This window comes from Labrus bergylta, chromosome 6 (assembly GCF_963930695.1).
Source record: "Labrus bergylta chromosome 6, fLabBer1.1, whole genome shotgun sequence".
Lineage (NCBI taxonomy): Eukaryota > Metazoa > Chordata > Actinopteri > Labriformes > Labridae > Labrus > Labrus bergylta.
The window spans coordinates 32,964,621-32,986,849 of record NC_089200.1 but is presented as its reverse complement, the minus strand read 5'-3'; the positions used below and the strand labels follow the sequence as shown (position 1 = coordinate 32,986,849).

Sequence of the window (22,229 nt, the reverse complement as noted above, 5' to 3'; positions counted from 1 at the left end):
TTGTAAGAGAGGCAGGTTCAGAATAATGATTTAATACATTCTCTTGTATTAACTACTCTGGACACGATAAGTAATGTTCATCAGAAATGATTTATAGTTTAGGGAGGTAGGAGTTCAGGTCCCAGTTAAGGCCCCTCTCTGTCCCACTGTTTCCACCAAGCCAGAGGCAGATGGATGAACATGAAGAACAAGGCTCAATGAACGATAACAGTTATATCACTCTACAACAGAAAGAAAAAAAGCAGCACACACTGTCTTTGTTTAATTTATTTATACATCATCTTCAACACATTTGGCCCACAATAATATAAAATAATATAAAAATCTATTAAAGAGTCTTTTCACAGCTCTGTACAATGAGAGTTGTGGGTAAAGACGCTTCTCTTCCTCCAATGACATCACAGTCAATGACGGGCCAGTGTTCGTCATCACCATCTGTTTACTGTTTGCTCTTCTATGGCACAGTCGGCTGCATGGTTTCAGTCAATGACTGACCCCCCCTACTTTCAGGGGGTCCTGTAGTGGCTGAAACCAAAAAGATATATAACCAATAATGAATCAACAAGCCACCGGGCCTCTGGATCACTTCAGGAAAAACCAGGTCACCACCTGACCGGACCTCAAGAGTCAGAGAGCGAGAGTTGGATTCTTTACTAACTGCTAGCAGAGAGACAATCGGTGCTTGGTGGTTTTCTGAAGTGAGATGAGAAGACGTTCTGCTCCATCCTTGCTTGGTTTCAGTGCTGTTTGTGAAAGCGTGTTACGACTCGTCCTGTTGGAATACGATGGGGTATATTTGGCTGTAGTGATCCACAAAGTGGACCTCTATGCCCCGGGTGATGTAGTCTGGTAGGTCGGAGAAGTCCTTCTTGTTTTCAGCTGGTAGGACGATGCAGGTCACACCGGCCCGACGAGCCTATGGGAGAAGAAGAAGAAAATGTAGTTTAAATACTGGACAAGTCAGACTTTGATTTACTGTAGTCTATGAGACGACCCGGCCTTTAATCGGGACAGGAGTCATCATGAGACGGCCCTTTGATATTTTTAAACATGTTTTCAACCCGTGCACTACGACGGAGGATTAGGGCCACGTTAAAGAAAAAAACCCCTAATAATTCAAGATTAAACTTGTTAATTTATGAGAATAAAGCCGTAAATTTAGATTTATTTTTTTTCTTTAACGTGGCCCTAATCCTCCGTCGTAGTGCACAGCAAATATGGAAAGACTAAACAACTTTAACTCTACACCAGAAAGAATATGGATAAACAAATGGAGTTAAAATGACTGATTTCATTTTGCTCTTTAAGGCGAGACACTACAGGTGAATAGGGTAAAAAAAAAAATTAATAATAGATATCACCATGAAACTCTCTCAGTTGATTACTTAAAAATGTATTGCAAGCTTTTTGTATTTTAATGTATAAATATGAAATAATTTATTATTATTATTTGAAAAAAATAAAATCTGATCATATTAGATGGAAAACAAGATACAGAGGGATTTATGGATATATACAGTGGGTACGGAAAGTATTCAGACCCCTTTACATTTTTCACTCTTTGTTTCATTGCAGCCATTTGCTAAAATCAAAAAAGTTCATTTTATTTCTCATTAATGTACACTCAGCACCCCATCTTGACAGAAAAAAAACAGAAATGTAGAAATATTTGCAAATTTATTAAAAAAGAAAAACTGAAATATCACATGGTCATAAGTATTCAGACCCTTTGCTCAGTATTGAGTAGAAGCACCCTTTTGAGCTAGTACAGCCATGAGTCTTCTTGGGAATGATGCAACAAGTTTTTCACACCTGGATTTGGGGATCCTCTGCCATTCTTCCTTGCAGATCCTCTCCAGTTCTGTCAGGTTGGATGATGAACGTTGGTGGACAGCCATTTTCAGGTCTCTCCAGAGATGCTCAATTGGGTTTAGGTCAGGGCTCTGGCTGGGCCAGTCAAGAATGGTCACAGAGTTGTTCCGAAGCCACTCCTTTGTTATTTTAGCTGTGTGCTTAGGGTCATTGTCTTGTTGGAAGGTGAACCTTCGGCCCAGTCTGAGGTCCTGAGCACTCTGGAAGAGGTTTTCTTCCAGGATATCTCTGTACTTGTACTTCATCTTTCCTTTAATTGCAACCAGTCGTCCTGTCCCTGCAGCTGAAAAACACCCCCATAGCATGATGCTGCCACCACCAAGTTTCACTGTTGGGATTGTATTGGGCAGGTGATGAGCAGTGCCTGGTTTTCTCCACACATACCGCTTAGAATTAAAGCCAAAAAGTTCAATCTTGGTCTCATCAGACCAGAGAATCTTCTTTCTCATAGTCTGGGAGTCCTTCATGTGTTTTTTGGCAAACTATGCAGGCTTTCATATGTCTTGCACTGAGGAGAGGCTTCCGTCGGGCCACTCTGCCATAAAGCCCCGACTGGTGGAGGGCTGCAGTGATAGTTGACTTTGTGGAACTTTCTCCCATCTCCCTACTGCATCTCTGGAGCTCAGCCACAGTGATCTTTGGGTTCTTCTTTACCTCTCTCACCAAGGCTCTTCTCCCACGATTGCTCAGTTTGGCTGGATGGCCAGGTCTAGGAAGAGTTCTGGTCGTCCCAAACTTCTTCCATTTAAGGATTATGGAGGCCACTGTGCTCTTAGGAACCTTGAGTGCTGCAGAAATTCTTTTGTAACCTTGGCCAGATCTGTGCCTTGCCACAATTCTGTCTCTGAGCTTCTTGGGCAGTTCCTTCGACCTCATGATTCTCATTTGCTCTGACATGCACTGTGAGCTGTAAGGTCTTATATAGACAGGTGTGTGCCTTTCCTAATCAAGTCCAATCAGTTTAATTAAACACAGCTGGACTCCAATGAAGGAGCAGAACCATCTCAAGGAGGATCAGAAGAAATGGACAGCATGTGAGTTAAATATGAGTGTCACAGCAAAGGGTCTGAATACTTATGACCATGTGATATTTCAGTTTTTCTTTTTTAATAAATTTGCAAAAATTTCTACATTTCTGTTTTTTTTCTGTCAAGATGGGGTGCTGAGTGTACATTAATGAGAAATAAAATGAACTTTTTTGATTTTAGCAAATGGCTGCAATGAAACAAAGAGTAAAAAATGTAAAGGGGTCTGAATACTTTCCGTACCCACTGTACTTTTGTTATCCTATGCCATGTTTTTTGGAATAAAATGTTATATAAATCAGGCTACGAGTAATATATTAACAAATCCTTCTGTAAAAGTCTTCATAATGTAGCTAGGTTCAAGACTGGAAAGCTTGGTGTGTATAGGTGCAACTGAAGTGGAGATTTCGGACTTTGAGTATGATAGAAAACTTATTTTGAGAAAATGGCATTTAAAGATTTATATTGTAAAATTCCACACATTTCTAAAGGAAAGCATTGCTAACAAGCAAAACAACTTCTCAGTTCATTGGTTATAACAATGTAGACCATGTCTAGAACATGGACATTAACAATTGAATACAACAACATTACCATATAAGACCTTCAACTGTAGACAACCACAGAAAACCAAACAAATTTGCCACCAGAACTGCAAATCTAGCCCGCTGTATGTCAGAACAAAACATTTCCACGCAGAACACAAAGTTCACCCATGGGTTTTTACAGGCTAGATGTCCATGCCTGCACCATATGTAGGCCCCTCACCCCTCACTTTTTTAGCTGTGCTCTGATTCTTTCTGCGATGTTTTGCAGACTCAGACTGGATGGTGTCAGCTTTTGTGATCCTGAGCATGTCGGTTTCTCTGATGGTGGTGATGGTGATGATAGTGCTTTCAAGCCATAGCTTATCCATAACTGCAAGCATGGAAGAGGCCCCCTCATTAAAAGTTGTAATGGCCATACTTGCTGCTGCCTCAACCCTACTCTTCCCAACAAACACAGTTTTCGGACAGCGTGCCCATATCACAGAGTTGAGGCACTCATTAGCATTTTGAGTGCCACCATGTTGCATGCGCTGCAGCAGGCTGTCACTAGACATGCGGTGGTACACAGGAAGAAGCTTCTGGCCCACCTCCTGAGATAAAAAGTTCCCTACATGGAGCCTGTGGCTCTCTGGAGTTTCTCCATTTTCCTCCGCTCTCCTGTACCAGCACCAGGACGGGTTGCACCTGGTGTGCAAGGGTACATCGTCACAGGACATGCTGTGGAGGAGACCAGCCCATATTTCATTCTTCATCCTGTCTAGGGAACCCTGGTTATTTAAAATTGCCCCCCTGTAATGATTTTGTAATGTTTTACATTTACTGGCCGTTAATTTTCCCAGACCCTTCCCCCCCAATTTGCGTTCAGCACTTAATTTGCGAAGGGCTGTTCCCATGCGCTTATGGGCATGGTTAATGCATTCTAACTTCACTACCTCATGCTCAGGGTATGGGTTGAGGGATACCACCTCCTTGAATGCAGCACTGTCCCCATCTGACAGCATCTGAGTGTATCTAAGCTGGTGACGACTCACAGACCTGGCCCACATCCTCTTCGCTGCCTCCTGCTCCATAGCCTTGCTTGAACCACAAAAGTTTCTTGCACAGTCGTGCTTTTCTCTCCAGATGTCAATCTTCTCCTCTGTAATCTTTCCCTCATGCCTGGCAGCTTCTTTAAGGGCACAAACGTGACAATAGGAGGATAGGACCTCAAAGTCGATCACCAGTCCCGTAAATATGTCAATGCACACCCCGATCCCATAGTGTGACGTGAACCCTCTTTTCTGCAATCAAAAAACACACTGATGTTAATCACAGCATCTGCATCCTCCCTCAGCAACTCTGCCACATCTGCATCAACATCTGCATAGGCCTGCCTGACCTGCTCCCTGGTCCTGTGTAGTGACTCCAGACCTCTCTCAATTTCCGCAACTAAAATGAAATGTGCATTGTATCAATAACTGTTCATTTGGTTTGGTTTTATTGATACAGCAGTGTTTCCCACAGAATGATGCGATACCAGGGCGGTGGAGTACGTGCTGGGGGGCGGGGGGATCGAGAGAGAGAGAGAGAGAGAGAGAGAGAGAGAGAGAGAGAGAGAGAGAGAGAGAGAGAGAGATATATATATATATATTTTTTTTTTTTTAACTCATATCTCAGGATATATTTTAATATTAGGTTTGTATTCTCTCTCACGCAAAGAGCAATTTTATGAATGAATAAATAAATAAATACCCGCCAGGTATCGTCTATGTGTGGGAAACACTGGGTGGTAACAGCCACGCTCATCAGGGTATTTCTGACATTAGAAATTCTACAGACTGCTGCAACTTTTCTGACACAATCCTCTTTCCATAGCCTACCTGTCACTCTTTTGTCATGCCTCTGATAAGTTTTAAGGTGAAGGGCAGGGATCCCCAACACCTTGCTGATTTTTCTGAGAGCCGCATATCCCAGACCTAACTCATGTGCCAAGAGGACTGTTAGTACGAATTTTCATGAAATTCATTAATCTTGTAACTTCGTGAAATGTATTATTCAAGTCTGCCTACCACCTGTTAACACTCCTACCTTTAGGTGTCTGAAGCTGTAACCTTATATGGGTGAAGCACCTAAGTAGTAGCAGATCTATGTTTGGATAGGAGCCAACCATATGTTGTCAGCAACTGTTTGCTAGACAGAGAGTCTACAGCTGTTACGTATACAAATCAGTGTCATGTCATCTTTATTGTTTTATGGTGATGCACCCAAATAGAAAGGAATTTGTGGGTTGCACCTTTTTGACAGAATATAAGCAGCACTGTGAACACTGTTACTTTGTCAGCACTTTGTCAGTCAAGTGATTTGGAAGCGTGCTTGTTTGATGAGGTTGTCTGACCTCGGCCGATTAAATGGTGTTATAATCTCCAGTCTGTTTCACGATTTCTTCATTGGATTTATACAAACAGAAACAACCCCCACCTAACAAGGACCATTCGCACATTCACATCAAACGCGACATCCTTCCTGGACTCATCTTGAAGTTGCATAGATGTGTACACGCTCCTGCGGCACTCGAGCAATAAACTGCTACAGAACCCATGATTCTGTGGATCTATATTTATTTTCAGCCCTGACCCGGCACAACTCGGACAAATTAAATCACAAAGCAGCTCATTTAATCAGGCAACATGAACAAGCAGCCACTGCTGTGTGGCATTCACTTCCCTTTTATCTATTTCTAAATCACTCCCCTGGTTTGCCATCGACAGCTTACGTTCAGAAGCGCTTCCTGAGGGCATTTCACGGGGTAACGCATCACAAACTTTTCCTTTTACATCCCCTTGCAAGTGACAACTGTTGTTTTCTTTTCACTGATTTACCGAAAGACATTTTCATTCATTCCTCAAAGGTCCTGCGGAAAGCTAAACAAGGAAGTGTCAAAGCATACCACGTGATGCGTCTGAACGAATCACGTTATCAGAAACCAAACACAAGCCAATGACATTACATTCTTAGCATTAAACCCTCCTCTGAACTTTCACGATTGGTTGCTGGTAGAAAGGAAGTGTCCTTATTTGGGTTACATAGCGTTGTGCAGGAGAGAGAGAGCTTTACAGAGATATCAGTCATGACGGGCAGCAGAGAACAGCCGCTATACTGCACATCACATTAGAATGATAACTTTCGGGCAAATTGACGAAGAATCTAACGCCGCGATCAGACAAAATGTATTAAAATATACACATAAATGTATAATTTGGATATTTTCTTTATGGTAGTTTGAAACATTACATGTTCAGGGAGTGATCTAGCCCAAAATCTCAAAATTGACCAGTGCATAAAAAAATGCATGTTTTAAGACATCGATCCAACCTGCTGCACGGCTGGAACACATACCAGCATCAGGATGTTTAAATACTCTAACTAACCAACACTAAATGCACAGGGGCCTCTTATTGAACTGGGGAAGGGGGCTTTTATTTGGAGTTTTACAGTTAAGGCCACCCTGAGCAAAGCTTTGCTGGTTAATAAGTGGAGTGGAGAGACTACGATAAAAGCATGTAAAGGCTGGCTAACAGCATGGCCTCTGACCCTGACCACGCTCTGAACACCAATATGAACTATGACCATCAAACCGGAGATACAGGGTCCCACATTTTAATAAGGTCACACTGAAACACTTTTTGTTCACTTTTCTTCACACTAGCAAAGTTTGTTCTGCTTGAGTCAGGACGTTTCTGGGCGTTTCAGCCAATGAGAGCGCAGCAGGTGAGTTTAGGAGTGGATAAAAAATATAATCAGAGTGAGGAGAAACACCAAGTGGATAAAGCTCGTTCTAAAACGAGGGTTGTGTTGTCTTTTACCCGTGGACGTAGTGGCCCAGTTTGAATGTTAACAAACATTTCTACTGACTCCTCCTTTAAGGTCAAAGAAATGTCTTCATATCTCAGAACTGTTCATATCTATGTGTGAGTGTCTTGTACTTACAGCAATAGTTTTCTCTTTTATTCCACCTACTGGCAGGATCTTGCCGGTCAAAGACACTTCCCCAGTCATGGCTACATTTTGACGCACTGGCTTGTTGGTTGCCAGGGACAACAGGGCTGTAACAATTGTGCACCCAGCACTTGGTCCGTCCTTCGGAGTTGCCCCCTAGAAACAAGTGAGAGTTATAGACAAACGATAGGAACACTTACTGCCCCCAACAAAAGAGTGAAAAGACTTTTATGTTACCAGACAGGGATATTTAAAATCTACAGGTACCAGATTTAAGCACCTTCATTTAAAAGATTCAACATGATACATTTCTAAACTATCTTAAGTATGCTGAAGAATAAGTAAATCCTGAAAGATAAAAAAAAGTGATTGTAGATTGTAAATTATTAAAAATTAAATAAATTACAGTATTACATCATCGTGGTTACCTCAGGAACATGCAGGTGCAGGTGGGAGTTGACCAGGAAGTGATTTTCTGGTTCCTTGCCCATTAGGAAGGCTCGGGCGTAGGTTGAAGCGATCTTTGCACTTTCCTTCATAACATCCCCGAGCTGACCTGCAGAGGGTAAAATTAAAAGCTTCAGCATGTTCTCTAATCGGTCTGTGGTGAAGATACCAGGTGCTTCACAGCGTTGGATTATCCTTCTCCTGCAGAGTTTGTCTTGTTGAGGACCTCCTGACTCACCTGTGACCTCCAGTGACCCCTCTCCTTTAGAGTCCGCTCCTCCAGTGGGACGACGCAGCGACGTCTCCATGAACAGCGTAGTCCCTCCTAAAAGGACGACAAAACACAGAAAGTCCTTCAGTTTGTCCAGCTTTGTATCAGTGCTGGGTCGGTCGGTGCGTCTCTGTGTGTAAATATCTCTCACCAAGAGCAGTCCATGCCAGGCCCATCACCACTCCGGGCGGGGTGACGGTGTACATTCTGTCCACTGTGAAAACAGGTTTACCCACAAAGTCCTGCAGGTTGTCAGGTGTGACAGTCACTGTGTTCTGTTCACCGCTGACGATACTGAACGCCACTTTGCGGAAAACCTGACAGACGGATGGAAAAAGGATTACACAAGTTAACAATGAGATGAAGTGCTACTCTCTGATGTCGCTATTTAGATGAGTCCAGAGACCAAAAATCCATCTGAGAGTCACTGCCATCCAAATGAATACCCATGACTTTGAGAAGGTCGGATTTCTTGTACCAGGCCGTGAAATCCTCCCACTTAAATATTCTGTTGATTGAGACCAGAGTGTGTTCTGAGTGGCCCTGGTGCACCTGTAGTTTAGGAAGATCAGATGTTGACGGTGTTTTACCTTTTCAACTTGTTTCTGCAGGTTCCTGACTCCAGACTCTCTGCAGTACTGCCTGATGAGCAGGCCGAGGGCATCTGATGAGATAGAGGCCTTCTCCTCAGTCAGACCACACTGAGAGCGGAGCTGAGGGACCAGATAGCGCTGCACACACACACACACACGCACACGCACACGCACACGCACACGCACACGCACACCCGATGCTTTAGCTGTGAGAAAACTTTTATAAAATATACAATCATTAGACTTTGTAAAAAAAATGTACACGGCAAACATTTCATTTATTATAACCCCTTTTTCGTAGGGTACCCTTTATTTGACATATAATAATAATAATAATAATAATAATATGTCAAATAACAATATTCGTAGTCGTACACTGTGTCCTATCAGCACGCGATATCACATCGTGCACGATCACACGCCACGTCCACACAAATATTTCATTCTCTGCTCTGTGAATTTCAGTTTCCCTCACAAACAGTTTCACATCTAGTGCTTTTATTTTGAAGGTGGACTAACAGAAGTGTGGTGCATTTATTTTGAAGGTGGACTAACAGAAGTGTGGAGCATTTATTTTGAAGGTGGACTAACAGAAGTGTGGTGCTTATTAAGAGTAATAATCTTAACGGATGAATCCTTATGATAAGTGTTGGATACTCTTTAGCAAGAAAATGAGGAATAAACAGTGAGCAAACATCAATGTATAAATCTGTGGATCCACAGTGTTCACATTTCTTTCTCCACACAGTGTCATCAGAAGAAGCCGGTGTTACCTCAGCGATGGCCAGCTTCTCCTGGGCCACGTATCCTGACACATTGATCATCTCCATCCGGTCTCTGAGCGGCTCTGGGATGGTGTCCAGCACATTAGCCGTGCAGATAAACAAAACCTTTGTTGGGGAGGTCACAGATAGGAAAGGTTTAGAGAGAGAGAGAGAGAGAGACAGAGAGAGAGAGAGAGAGAGAGAGAGAGAGAGATAGTGATAGTAAGTGTACCTTTGGACTGCAGATAAAAAGTTTCTTACCTTTGACAGATCTACGGGAACATCAAGGTAGTGGTCAAGAAAGTTGGCGTTCTGTTCAGGATCCAGAAGCTCCAGCAAGGCGGAGGACGGGTCACCCTGGTAACCACGACCGATCTTATCCACCTGGTCATAAAAGGTAGGAGAAAGACTTGTCATCACCATATACCCTTTCATCTACAAACAACATTTACTAAAAAAAGTTAAAATGTGAATATAAACAGAATATGAAGATTTGAAAAACATTCAACTGAAAACAACAAATCAAATGTTTCAACTGAAGAACACATTTTGAATTTGATGCCAGCAGCACTTTTCAGAGAGTTGGGACGTGTCATCACTCTAATCCACCACTTTGAGTTTGGGAACTGAGGAGTCAGATTTTCAACACTTCATAGTCTCCTTTGTCTTTTTTTTTTTTCCACTTTATAATAACAGGTAACGATTCTCTAAACTCACGATCGTTTCAGGATACGATTCTCTCACGATTTATTTAACAAAATGAGACTGTAGACAAATAATGACTGTCCTTTAGGAGCTGCTAACCCACTTGTCACTGTGGTTTGACCTTTTAATGTTTATTTTCTCTCAACAAGGGGAGGTGATTTGAGCTTCTCGTTGTGGTGTAGATTAAATGCTGCATCATGTTGGTTGTTCTGTTTGTGTAGTTCCCTGTCTTCTTGTAATATCTGCACACAGTTTTTGTCTCGTCTGTTATCTTCTCACCTCTTTCATTTTCTGTCTTGTTGCAGCCAAAATGTTTCCACACCTCTGATTTAAAAGACGGTGGTGCGTCCTAAGTTTATAAATCTAGCTCTACAGCTGCTGACGCTCACCATGTTACTGCGATTCATTTTTCAGAGTACCGATGTGAATCTAACTCCTCAGACAGATATGTCTGAACTCTTTGCACGGCAGTTTCAGCTGAATGCAGTAACAGACTGTTTGTAGTGTTCCTGACTCCATGTATTTCACTGAATGGTTACCCCCCCCCACACACATTACTGACCTCGTCTATGAGCACCAGAGGATTTTCGGTCTTGGTTTTCTTCAGGCACTGGATGATCTTCCCCGGCATTGCTCCCACATAAGTTCTCCTAAAACACACCATCACACACAGTTTAGACAAAGACCACCATGTGTCCATGAGATAAAGCTAGCTGTGAAGATATACTGATGTCTGATGAGGAAATGTGATAACACTAAGAACATGAGTCTTTATAATATCTGGTAATACAGAGGCCTTACAGAGGACTTTGATGAAACCTGGTCCTGCTCTCTTTCTCTGATCTGCAGTTAGTTGAGCTGTTCGTAAAAGTAGTGTCTCCTACACGTGCTAGTCAATGAGCAGAAATCTGATGTCTCGCTCAGTGGTGATTTTGGAGTCTGTTGGGGCCTAAAGCTAAAAATCCCCAGGGGCCCCTCCAAACAGTGTCCATCCCCATTATGTTATAAATAATCTGACACCAGGACCATATGTTATTAAAATGTCTCTCGTCCACATTTAGTGCTAAACAAGCATCATTTAGTCACCTACAATTATACAAGTGAGTACTATGATGATACTAAGATGGGGCCACTTTAGGGAGGTCTCCTAATGTCATTGAAAAAGTTGCACATTTTGAGCCCCTACTGTGGTTTTAAGTCTATCATCCCTTTGGAGCCCCCCACCAAAAAGTAGCCTGCCTTGCCCTATGAGAAGCAGCGCCTCTGGTTACTCAGTCTATTCAACAAAAATGAAATAAGATGGTTACATCCGTGCATTGTCTATACCACGTGTCCCACTGGGTGGGCGTGGGGACTGGAGCTGATCCCAGCTGTCAATCAAATTGTAAATGATTTTGCATGAACTGTATTTTTTTGCATGTGGATCATTATTAAATTCATCAGACAGAATAATCTGGCCTGACTCTTTAATGTGAACCTCCACATAGGGCACAGTCTCTCCTCATCCAGCCTTTCAGAAATGATTTTCCAAACCCTTCAATGAAAAGCAGAGACTTGAATCTTTGCGCCCTCCTGATAAGTTAAACATGTTTCAGTAAAGGCTGTATAGACTCCCTGACCTGTGTCCTTTAATCTCAGCTACGTCAGTCATTCCTCCCACGCTGAACCTGAAGTACTGTCTGTTCAGGGCTCTGGCTATGGAGCGGGCGATGGAGGTCTTCCCCACCCCCGGGGGGCCGTAGAAACACAGGATCTTCCCCTGAGTGGAACCACGCAGCTGACTCACAGCAATGAACTCCTGCACAAAGACACAAAGGGAGTCAGCAGCAGATTGATGCATTTTCAAACTGCATATTGATTTTTTTTTTTTTTTGCATCGACGTGTCTAAACATTATCATATCAACATATTAAACATATCATTTCATTTCCTGGCTCATGTAAGCTGTTCAATTACTGACCAATATGCGTTTCTTCACATCATCCATTCCGTAGTGATCTTCTTCTAAAACCTCTTTGGCTGTGTCCAACAACAAGTTCTCCTCACTGTTGGTGCCCCAGGGCATGCTGGTCAGCCAGTCCAGGTAGTTACGGGTCACACTGAAAAACAGATAGTGGAGTTGTGTTCAGTATCCTTTTTAGTATCCTGTGTATCTTTCAACAAAAGAGATTACAGTTAAAGCTCCCCTGAGAAGAGTTTCCTCTCATGTTCTCTTAAGTAGTCAATGTTTCTCACCACACACTGATACATTTCATTACTCAAAAAACATTTGCATAGCCACTTTCTCTTTTTAAATTTTGCTGGCAAACTGTCTCAGGGCTCGACATTATAACATTATAACAGCTGATTGCACGTTCAGCTGACCCGCTCGGGCCAGTTAAAATACTGCCTGAAAAAAAATAGACTGTAACACGTTCTCAATTTCATACCAGTGTTTTGTCAGTAATTATTTTAAAACGTTGCACTAATGACTGCTACAGCATCAATGTATCATAAGCGCTCGTGCACGCTTGTGTGTCACAGTTGAAAGGCAGCTGACGGCCTCACTGCTGTCCCTCCCGCGATCGCGCTCGCTACACTTGAATTGTAAACTTGTACACATATCTTAGCGCAGGTTTTATCTACTAAAAAACATGTTTGCTAAAACGGTTTAAAAACCATCAGATCCCGACAAAAGCCGATCTTAAATCAGCATTCAAAGGAAAAAAATCAGGGCATGACGAAAACAGAACAAAGGAAAGTTTGATCCACAGTGACAGACAGCTGGAGGAGCTGGAACACATTACAGTTAAAGACTAGATCATGGTAAAGATAAAAGTTATTCACAAAACATCTTAGCCCTTAAGAGAGCTCCGAAAGTAAAGATCTAAGGATGAAGAGTTTCTCACAGAGAAGAAAGAAGGAGAGATTCCAGCTCTATCACAGCCTCATATTAATATCAGATTAAGTAGACTCTTACAGCAGCAGTTACCAGCATGGTGAATAAACAGGAGCACATAAATATAAGAAAAATACACAATATTTTTATAATTAGAGTTCAATTAATTAAATAAAGGGCCAGTGATCTTTGATCAGAGGGCCCAGAGGGCGACTGGCAAATTTAACTTAATGTCAACCCCTGCTGTCTTCTTTACTTCCTGTTGCTGAACCACTGAACAGTCAGAAACTGTAGTTGGTTTACTGACGCTCCCCCTCAAATTAAAAACGTTTTTCTGATTCTGAATCTTAATCAGGTCGTCTGTGAATTAACACAAGTATACACACGTGTCTTTGTTAACTTTAAAGACAGAGTCAGCAGATTGTTCCTTCAAAATAAAAGACAGACTTCTCCTAAAGTAAAGACAGAGACCCTTTCCGAATTGCCACAGTTCAGTAGTCTTTTCAGTATGGAGTTTCAGTATACTGAACTTTCGTGGTCATTCAGTATGCATTCTTTGGGTCCACCTCAGTATACTGAACATTTCAGTATGGATACTAACTTCCGGGTTTCATGCAGTATGGATCGGATGCGTGCTTTCAGGAATTGAGTTGTATTTTACCACCCACAATGCTGTGCAAAATTAAACGTAAATCGTCACTTCACGTCCGCCTCTAAATCAAAACAAACGAGCATGGATTAATTGAATCAATTTTTAATCTAGAGTTAAAGTCCCTACTGAAATCACTACTTTTAATTAACAACAGAAAATATAACAAATGTATACATTATTATAAAACCTTTCCCCCTCTATTTAAATAATGATTTCACTATTTAAATGTCTTTATTGGTTTATTTTACTTTATATTCTGTATATTACCGTCTTTCATTTGTACTTTTCTTTATGAAGGCTACTGTATGTTATTTAGTTATTTAATCTGCCTTTTATTAGATTTACATTGTAATATTGTTTTTGTTTACCTGACTGTATATGCGCATTACTCTTCTTGAATAAAGCTAAACAAAAAAAAAACAGGTGGATGCGGCTGGTTCGGGAAACGTAAATGATGTCACTTCCATACTGAATGAATCAGAAGAAGTAGGCACAAATATCTGCTTACTGTGCGCTACTACTGAACAGTAGGTACTAAACAGTATACAGCACAGTATTAATTTCAGCATCTATAGGCAGTGTGTGTGTGTGTGTGTGTGTGTGTGTGTGTGTGTGTGTGTGTGTGTGTGTGTGTGTGTGTGTGTGTGTGTGTGTGTGTGTGTGTATTAGGGGATCCTCATGATTTCAGGAATCATTCAACAAAGATCAATAAACTGAAACTACATTTGATGCCACTCTGTTAAGTTGTTTTCAGAATAACGTGACCCTCAGGTATTTGTGGACAAAGAGAAAGAAAGAGGCACCTACTTGAACTCTGAGGAGTGGTTGTCCAGCAGTCCCAGTTTGTTGAGTTCTTCGTTGATGACATCCATTATGTGCTGAGGGACAGTCCTGTCTTTGAGTCTTTCTCTGAACTTTTCCTCGATAGCTTCTTTGTCTTCTTTTTCCAAACCAAGCTCCTGAAAATGACACAGACAAACATACACTGTTTGAATGGCTCCATTTTTACAGACAGACATTGTTAGGACCAACACATGGTATGGATGTATGAAGGATATGATGGAGACGTCGAACTGTTGTCTGTGCTTTACTGACACACGTCCTTGGTTTGGATGTCTCACTGATATGTAAGTTAGAAGTTTAAAGCCTTGATGGGGTTTCATACCTTAAAGGTCACATATTCTTCTCCTCTTCAATCAGTTTAAATAAGTCTCAGAGCTCCTCTAAACATGTGTGTGAAGTTTCTTGTTCTAAATCCACTCTGATCCTGTATTTGATCATGTTCATAAACCCCTCTATTTCAGCCCTGCTCAGAACAGGCTGTTTCTGTGTCTGTACCTTTAAATATGTAAATGAGCTGTGTCTGACCACGCCCCCTCTCTGGAAGGGCTTGGGTGTACTCGGTCTTTCTCGCTCCATGTTCTATTGTTTAAGGTGAGAAGGCAGACTCAGAGGTTCAGAACAAACACCTAGCTGTGGGAGTGTCACCCACCTGGGGGAGGGGTTACTGCCCTTTGTGATGTCATGAAGGGAACATCTCCAAACGGCCCACATTTTCTGAAAAGTGGAGCAGGTAGAAGACGGAGAGGATGGACTTTTCTCTTTACCTTCTTTATGATCTTCAGCTGCTCCTGCAGCAGGTACTTCCTGTGAGTCTGTTTGATCTTCTCTTCCACCTGTGAGCACAGCAGGGAGCCGGATGAATAAAACAGGCAAAGCAGTGAATGGTTGATAGCTTTTATAGGTGTGGTGATGACCTCTGACCTCTCGACCCAGCCTCTGTTGCAGTTTGCTCAGCTCATACTCCTTCTTCAGCAGAGACAGAGCCTTGTAGAGACGCTTTGGGATCTGCAGAGACACAACAGAAAGTTTAAAGGACCCCTGCACACTCAGTGCAGCTTTAATACAGAGACATGAATACAGAAATATGTGTTTGATGTGCGTTAACAATTAACCAACAACTCCGTACTGCAGTCCTTTCTCTTTCAACCAACCTATGAAAACACACAGACACTAAATCTACATCTCCCGTTGGCTGGTGTGCTTCAAGAAAAAGATCCTTTTATATTTGTGGTTCATTGTTGTGGGAGTATATTAGGTTTAGCATACAGCATCTTCCCCAAGCTTTCATGTAGAAAATCATCAAACACTGTGTTCAACAGTCTGCCCCCTCCATCCCCCCTCCTTTAAGCATGCAGAACACTCACATTGATTTCTTCCAAGACATCCTGAAGCTCATGTGACTCTGCTCCCGTCAGAGCTGCCCCCATGTCGCTGAGGTAGATGGGATTATCAACAACTCTCTGACCAGCCTGCATCATCTGGAGGACTGACTCTCTGTCTCACACACACACACACACACACGATGCAGGCTCAGTGTGAACATCAGGCTGTATAATGGAAATAGAAACAGTATGATGGTGTGTGTGGTCAGACAGACTGAGAACACACCTGTAGAGGGGGTTGAGTGCGATGATGTCTCTGATGGTTTTCACGATCTCTGCCGTTAGCGCCTGAAGAACACACAGATCCAGTTTTTTAAGATGGTACTGGTGTTTTTACTGAGAGCATTTGTTTAATGAAATCTGCCACACAAACAGATAGTCACATGGTGAGTCTGGGCTCCATAATGTGATGAAGGTTTGGTACCTTGACCTCCTCGGTGACGGTGAACTGCTCATGCTGAACGTTGTCCACTTCCACCATCAGGATGTTGGACGAGGGCAGAGGCTGAAGTTCTGGTGTCAGATCTACTTCTGAAATCTGAGACACAACAGATTCATAATCACTCCCACTGATGTGAATATCAACAAACCCCACAAATTCTTCTACTGCAATACTGCCTCCATAAACACTACTGTGTCTCTAACCCCGGTGCAGACACATGTCAGTGTGTTCCAAACTCTGTGCAGTAGGGCTGAAATAGTGCAGCACCTTTTGACACTTTAACTCTGAAGGTCACTTTATCCTGCTTCGTTTTAAAAAACACCACAGTCACTTTTTATGCTTCTACAAATGTCTCTCTGTCAACTAATGTAGAGTTTATGTTCCTGTTGGTCTTTACTTGTCATTTTGTGTTTTCATGTTATTTGTCATGTATAGCAGGAATGTTTCAATTCATTTAATTCTGTTTCCCCCTGCTGATCATTTGAGATAATTTAATTGTTGCTCTTTATTTTTCACTGTATTTTCTGATTGGTCATTCTAAGTCATGTGACTCAGTTATGAGACTCTAGTTAGGAGGGGCTTCATTTATTTTCCATGTGGTCGGCCTGCAGCACAAGCCAGCTTTTTCTTTCCTTCCTGCCTGTGTGCCTTGGAAAGCATCCCTTGTAAGTTAATTCGGAAGAACAGATCTTTATATTTATACATACAAACTATTTGATATATTTGATGCATTTTGTATAGTTTAAAGACAGATAATTTACAAACTAAAAATGCTAATGTTTAAGATAGCATCCTTTAATTTGTGCTTGTTTTATTTTGTATTTTTTAGTTTTACAAAGAAAGAAGCTTCATGAGTATGATGACAACAGTAAAGCATTTGAATTTACTTCAGCCTCTCATTTCTCGCGAAGTCTGTAAGCTCTCTGTCAATTTGTCTACAGACACACACATTGAGGACAGAATATTGTTGTTGTTTTATGTAAATTTGTTTACGTGTGAACCACCAACCTGCCAGGTTGTTTGTGGTAACTAGATTACATACAATTGTATTTAAATAATGACAAATGGCTAAAAAGTATTTTTTGTCTTGGGGTTCCTCTTTATAGAAATTTAAGTAACCTTGCAGGAAAATCACCGTGTTCCTACTCACCAACAACTAAACAAGGACCTGGGTAAGTGACAAACTGAAAATAAGAAAACAATTGACCAAACGAAGAAGAAGGGGGAGTTACTGTTGGATTATGCTCGTCCTGCTCCATTTTTCTCAGACTAGAGAGCTTCTGATTGACAGCTTGCACAGGGGGGCTCATGTCACTGACCTTCTCCTCCAGCGTCTCTGTCGGAGAGCCCGGTTGGTCCTTGCGGCTGCGTTTGGCTTTGCGTCTGGGTGAAGGTTTGGGCTCTGCTTCAGTCTCTGAAAACACAGGGGACGCTGCTTCCTCCTCAACCTCCACCTCAAGCTGTTTAGTGATCCGGATTCTGAGAGAGCAGAGCACACACACACACACAGCAGAGGTCTGAACAGCAGAGTATTGCCTTGGGTAACGGACCGTACGACTCCACCACTGAGCCACAGCCGCCTTGTGGTTGATTAGACTCTAAAGATATACAATCTGATGTTCAACCATGCATTAAATCCAAAACACTGGAGCAGCAGAGATGTTATACCTGCGGTGTCCCATGACGATCATCCTCAGCTTGTCTCCCAGGTCCTGCATCTCATGAATCTGAACAAAAGTCCCTGTAGAGTAGACGGCATCCAGAGACTCCACCACGTCAGACTCATTACTGCAAGAGACAGAATCACTGCTTATGACTGAGACAGAGAGGAACAAGGAGCTGCATGTCAGGTTCTAGGGACATTTTGCTGATTACTTTATACTCTCATTTGCTGTATTGACCACAGACTGTAAATATTAATGGACAAAGCCTGAGTGAGGTCTGTTCCTGCAGGGGGCGCTGGAGTCCCATCGATGGCGGTCTCCATGCTGGAAATGCTGTCTCAGTCGAACTTTCAGTCAACCTAACGACAGGCTGAGAGCTGGAGCTGAGGCAGGTTTTAAACCTCCTGACAAACTGTTACACCATGCCCACCTGTCAATCAGATCAGCTACACACCTTATTATGAATAACTCTTATCCTTCATCAAATCAAAACTGATGAGTCATCAAAACATTCACCCCCCCGTACAGTGTGTGTCCATCGAGACATGAGCTAATCACACCTATTTGTTTTTTTGAACCAGGCTGTAAACATGTTAATCTCCACTGTAAAAACAGACTTTTTAGAATGGGTGTGTATGTGACTTAACATCCTGCAGCCAGCCTCTAGTGGACACTCCAGGTACTGCAGGATTTTACACTTCAGCGTTGGCTTCATTTTTCAAGACCGGGGATTTCCACTTTGTTTTGACCCACTACCATGTTAGATCATCAGATTCAGACTCAAAACAGCTTTATTCAAATGGCTGAGATGGTAAATGGACTTGAGCTTATATAGCGCTTTTCTAGTCTTCCAACTACTTAAAGCGCTTTTACACCACATGTCACACCCACCCATTCACACCCTTTCACACACTGATGGTAGTGATCGCTATGTAGTATCATCCATCAGATGATGGATTCATACACCACCACTGAAGCAGCGGGAGCAATTCAGGGTTAAGTGTCTTGCCCAAGGACACAACGGACATGTTGCTCAGCTGGGGATCGAACCCTCAACCTTCTGCTATCGCTCCTATTAACGTGATGTTTTATGAGTCATGTGATCATGTGATGTTTAATATTATCAAATAAAGTTCAAATGCTTTGATGTGAATATTTACAGCATAACTCTAAGTCATGACTTTGTAGGAACACACGTAACAGTCACCTCATTGCTGGAATCAATCATATAATGTTACATGACATTACTTACTGTATGTCTTCTTAAACTGCCTTTTTTAAATTAAAAACTGACTTTATTATCCCACTGTTTAGCCATGTAAACAACGGATCTACACCTAAAGGGAAACACCCAGTGGAGATTCAGGAGCCTGTTGGGCGACCCTCAAACCAGCGTTCATCACCATCATGTCTGCCTCGTCCCAGCGCTCACTCTTCCTACTCTTTTTATCACTTGTGCTTTGTTATTTTCTATTAATATTGCATGCAACGTTCAGCAGGGTAACGAGAGTGAGTGATGTCAGACGGGGCCCCCTTAGGGAGGTTTTCTACTGTCTTGCAGAATTTGCACATTTTGAGCCGCTGCTGTGGTTTAAAGTTTGTCAGCCCTGTCTCACCTGTTGACAAGCAGCGCCTCTGAAACACAGCTTCTTTAGTTTATGATATTTATGATGAATTAAAAATTACCTTCCAAGATGAACACGTGAGAATATAAAGTAATGTATAAAAACAATGTATTATCACTCAACACAACTTCGACATACAAATCCTACACAATATGTTATTTCTGTTTTGTTCTGTTTGTGTCTGTGTGTTAACTTTCTGTGTATCTGTTGTAATACGTCTTCATTGTGAAATATAAAAATAAATATATGAATGTAATGACATTTGAGTTCAAAATAAGTCGAGCTTATTATACCATGCTAAGCTGCTCATAGTCTGAAAGCTAACTCAGGAGCTAACCATTGCGACTGAGCTAACTTTGATTATTTGTTGCAGTGTTTCCCCTAGGTTTACAGCGTTGGGGGGGTGGGGACAAGCTGACATGGCGACACAAACACTTCAAGTAATCTTGGTGTTCATGTGTTACTTTTAATGACAGATGTCCTTTTCTATCTGAAAGGTATGCTTAAATGACTTCTTTCCCTGATTTCCGACTATATCCACTATCCTATCCCTACAATAAAGGCACAAAAAGCCCAAAAACTAATCTTTTTACTTGACCTTAAGGTGGGGCGGGCCGCCCAATATAATGGTAGGGGAAACACTGTGTTGTCATGGTTACACAGCAGCTTGATGTCCAATCACGTTTGGTTCTGATCACAGTTCAAACTTTCTGCGACTGGTTTAGTTACAGAACAAACGATAGTTACCTCTGGTGCAGACTTTACACTAGTGCTGGGTGATTAATCACGTTTTTATTTCATTACGGTTTAGTCTTCACACGATCATCGAGATTAAACGACTACTGTGCTGCACGCCGTGCTGCATGCCGTTTTATCCACAGGTATCGTCATGTGTAGTGAATGTTTCAAAGTGTTTGTTGTTTAGAGTTCAACACCTCAAAAACATACTTTATTCATTTAGATTTATTTATTATCAATAAAAAATTTTACTTTCATTCTGTCATGTGTTGTTTGTTTTTCAGTGTTCAAGTGTTTCAGTTGGATACATGCAGATGTTGTAGAATCGATGAGTAGCCTAATGGTGTTTAATAATCGAGTCATTATCACACTTACTTATCATCTCTCTTCAGGAAGACCCCGGCGTACGGCTGAGCCAGACGAACCTTCCTCCTCAACAGTTCCATCAGCTCTCTGTTCTTAACCTGACAGGAAGTCACACAACAAACACAAACACACTTTAAAAACTCATCACCGCTCTCTGGTCTGAGCATCAGATTGTGTTCCAGCTGTCTGAATGTCATAAGAGCTTTTGAATGTGTGACACACTTTGTTTAATCTACTTTTAAAATGCTCCTCCAACTTCTCTCCACATCCAGACTGTCATGTGATTGCATCATTTCGTGTCCTTGAAACTATCCAGTGGACAGGTCGTGAAACGTTGCATCACCCTCACCTCTATGATCTTAATGAAGCGGGGAAACACCGGGTTTCTGCTCACGGCGATCAGAGGGACATTGGGAAAGACCTCAGGAACCAGCATGGTGGTAAGAGCCGTCATCTGGGGTCCGTTGTACGGCACTCCCCCATCTCCACCAGACTCCTCTCCCCCAGAGCCGGCACTGTCCCCGCCGTCCTCCCCTGAAAAGCCGGCACCGCTGGCCCGGTTCCCGAACATCCTGTCCTGAATCATGTGGGGTCGAGAGTAGGGGGTGAGGAAATCTGTCTGGCCGCGGACAGCGACCCCGACCCGCATCCATCGCTGAGGTCTGGTGGACTGCCTGCAGCCAGCTGTCATTGCTGTGAACGGACTGGTAGAGAAGCGGTTGGTGCTGCTGTAGACCCGGGGGGGCTGCAGCCGGCTCAGGGCCGATGTGTCGGTCAAACAGGGGCGACAGCTCCCGGTCCTGAAGACCCCCACTTTAACAAGGGCCGTTTTACTCTGCAGATGTCTTGCTGCTCCGAACATCTTCATGCAGGCGGCCATGTTGATCTCGAGCTTTCTACAGCCTGTGACCATGTGACCGACCTTGTTCCGTCGATGTTTGATGACGTAGTATTAATACATTTTGTAACATGTGTCAAGGCTGCACGTCAAATATTACGTCCACAAATGTAAATGGAATAATAAAACAACAACCAAAACTACAAAAGTTTAACATGTAGATGGAGCACTACAACTGAAAGACAGGAGAGCAGAGAAAACATTAGACTGAAAACCTAAATGTTATTTCATTCTGTTGTACCATACCCCTTGTGTATACTTTGTATATAATATGCATAGTTTGTCTCTTTCTTTATTTTCTTATTTCGTTGTATGTGCTGTCACTTTATCTCAATAAAAGTGAGACAAAGTGATTTTTAATCTCATGGATTAGCTCTATACTTTCCTTGACTTCTGTAAAGCAGTCGACACTGTTGAAGCCCCTTGTGAATGTGTAGGTGTGACCTGTGGTGTAAAAGTGCTTTGAGTAGTCAAAACATTAGAAAAGCACTACACAAGCTCAAGTCCATTAACCGTTTAACATAAGTTACAGTGCCTCCCAT

At 42.3% G+C, this 22,229-nt stretch overlaps 1 protein-coding gene across 1 annotated transcript; it reads right to left on the bottom strand.

Annotated features, from left to right (window-relative positions):
* Nucleotides 1-249: 249 nt before the first annotated feature.
* lonp1 (lon peptidase 1, mitochondrial) lies at nucleotides 250-21,704 on the bottom strand. The gene is made up of 21 exons (XM_065956252.1): nucleotides 21,139-21,704; nucleotides 20,799-20,887; nucleotides 18,065-18,184; nucleotides 17,716-17,875; nucleotides 16,379-16,492; nucleotides 16,181-16,242; nucleotides 15,937-16,066; nucleotides 15,494-15,577; nucleotides 15,337-15,405; nucleotides 14,537-14,688; nucleotides 12,160-12,298; nucleotides 11,820-11,998; nucleotides 10,763-10,850; nucleotides 9,757-9,879; nucleotides 9,505-9,621; nucleotides 8,729-8,869; nucleotides 8,290-8,455; nucleotides 8,106-8,192; nucleotides 7,849-7,976; nucleotides 7,412-7,576; nucleotides 250-916 (listed from the first exon to the last, which is right to left on the bottom strand). Exons 1-21 carry the CDS (start codon nucleotides 21,700-21,702, stop codon nucleotides 761-763), a joined length of 3,033 nt encoding a protein of 1,010 aa, XP_065812324.1. The 5' UTR covers nucleotides 21,703-21,704; the 3' UTR covers nucleotides 250-760.
* Between the last annotated feature and the right edge of the window lie 525 nt (nucleotides 21,705-22,229).

What these genes read in the sequence shown, in the direction of transcription:
- lonp1 (XM_065956252.1), bottom strand. Translation starts at nt 21,702, where the DNA reads ATGGTCACAGGCTGTAGAAAGCTCGAGATCAACATGGCCGCCTGCATG. An exon ending in AACCACTCCTCAGAGTTCAA is followed by an intron (nt 12,299 to 14,536) that starts GTAGGTGCCTCT and finishes TCTGTTTTTCAG; the next exon opens with TGTGACCCGTAACTACCTGG. An exon ending in AGAAGCTGGCCATCGCTGAG is followed by an intron (nt 8,870 to 9,504) that starts GTAACACCGGCT and finishes GTGTGTGTGCAG; the next exon opens with CGCTATCTGGTCCCTCAGCT.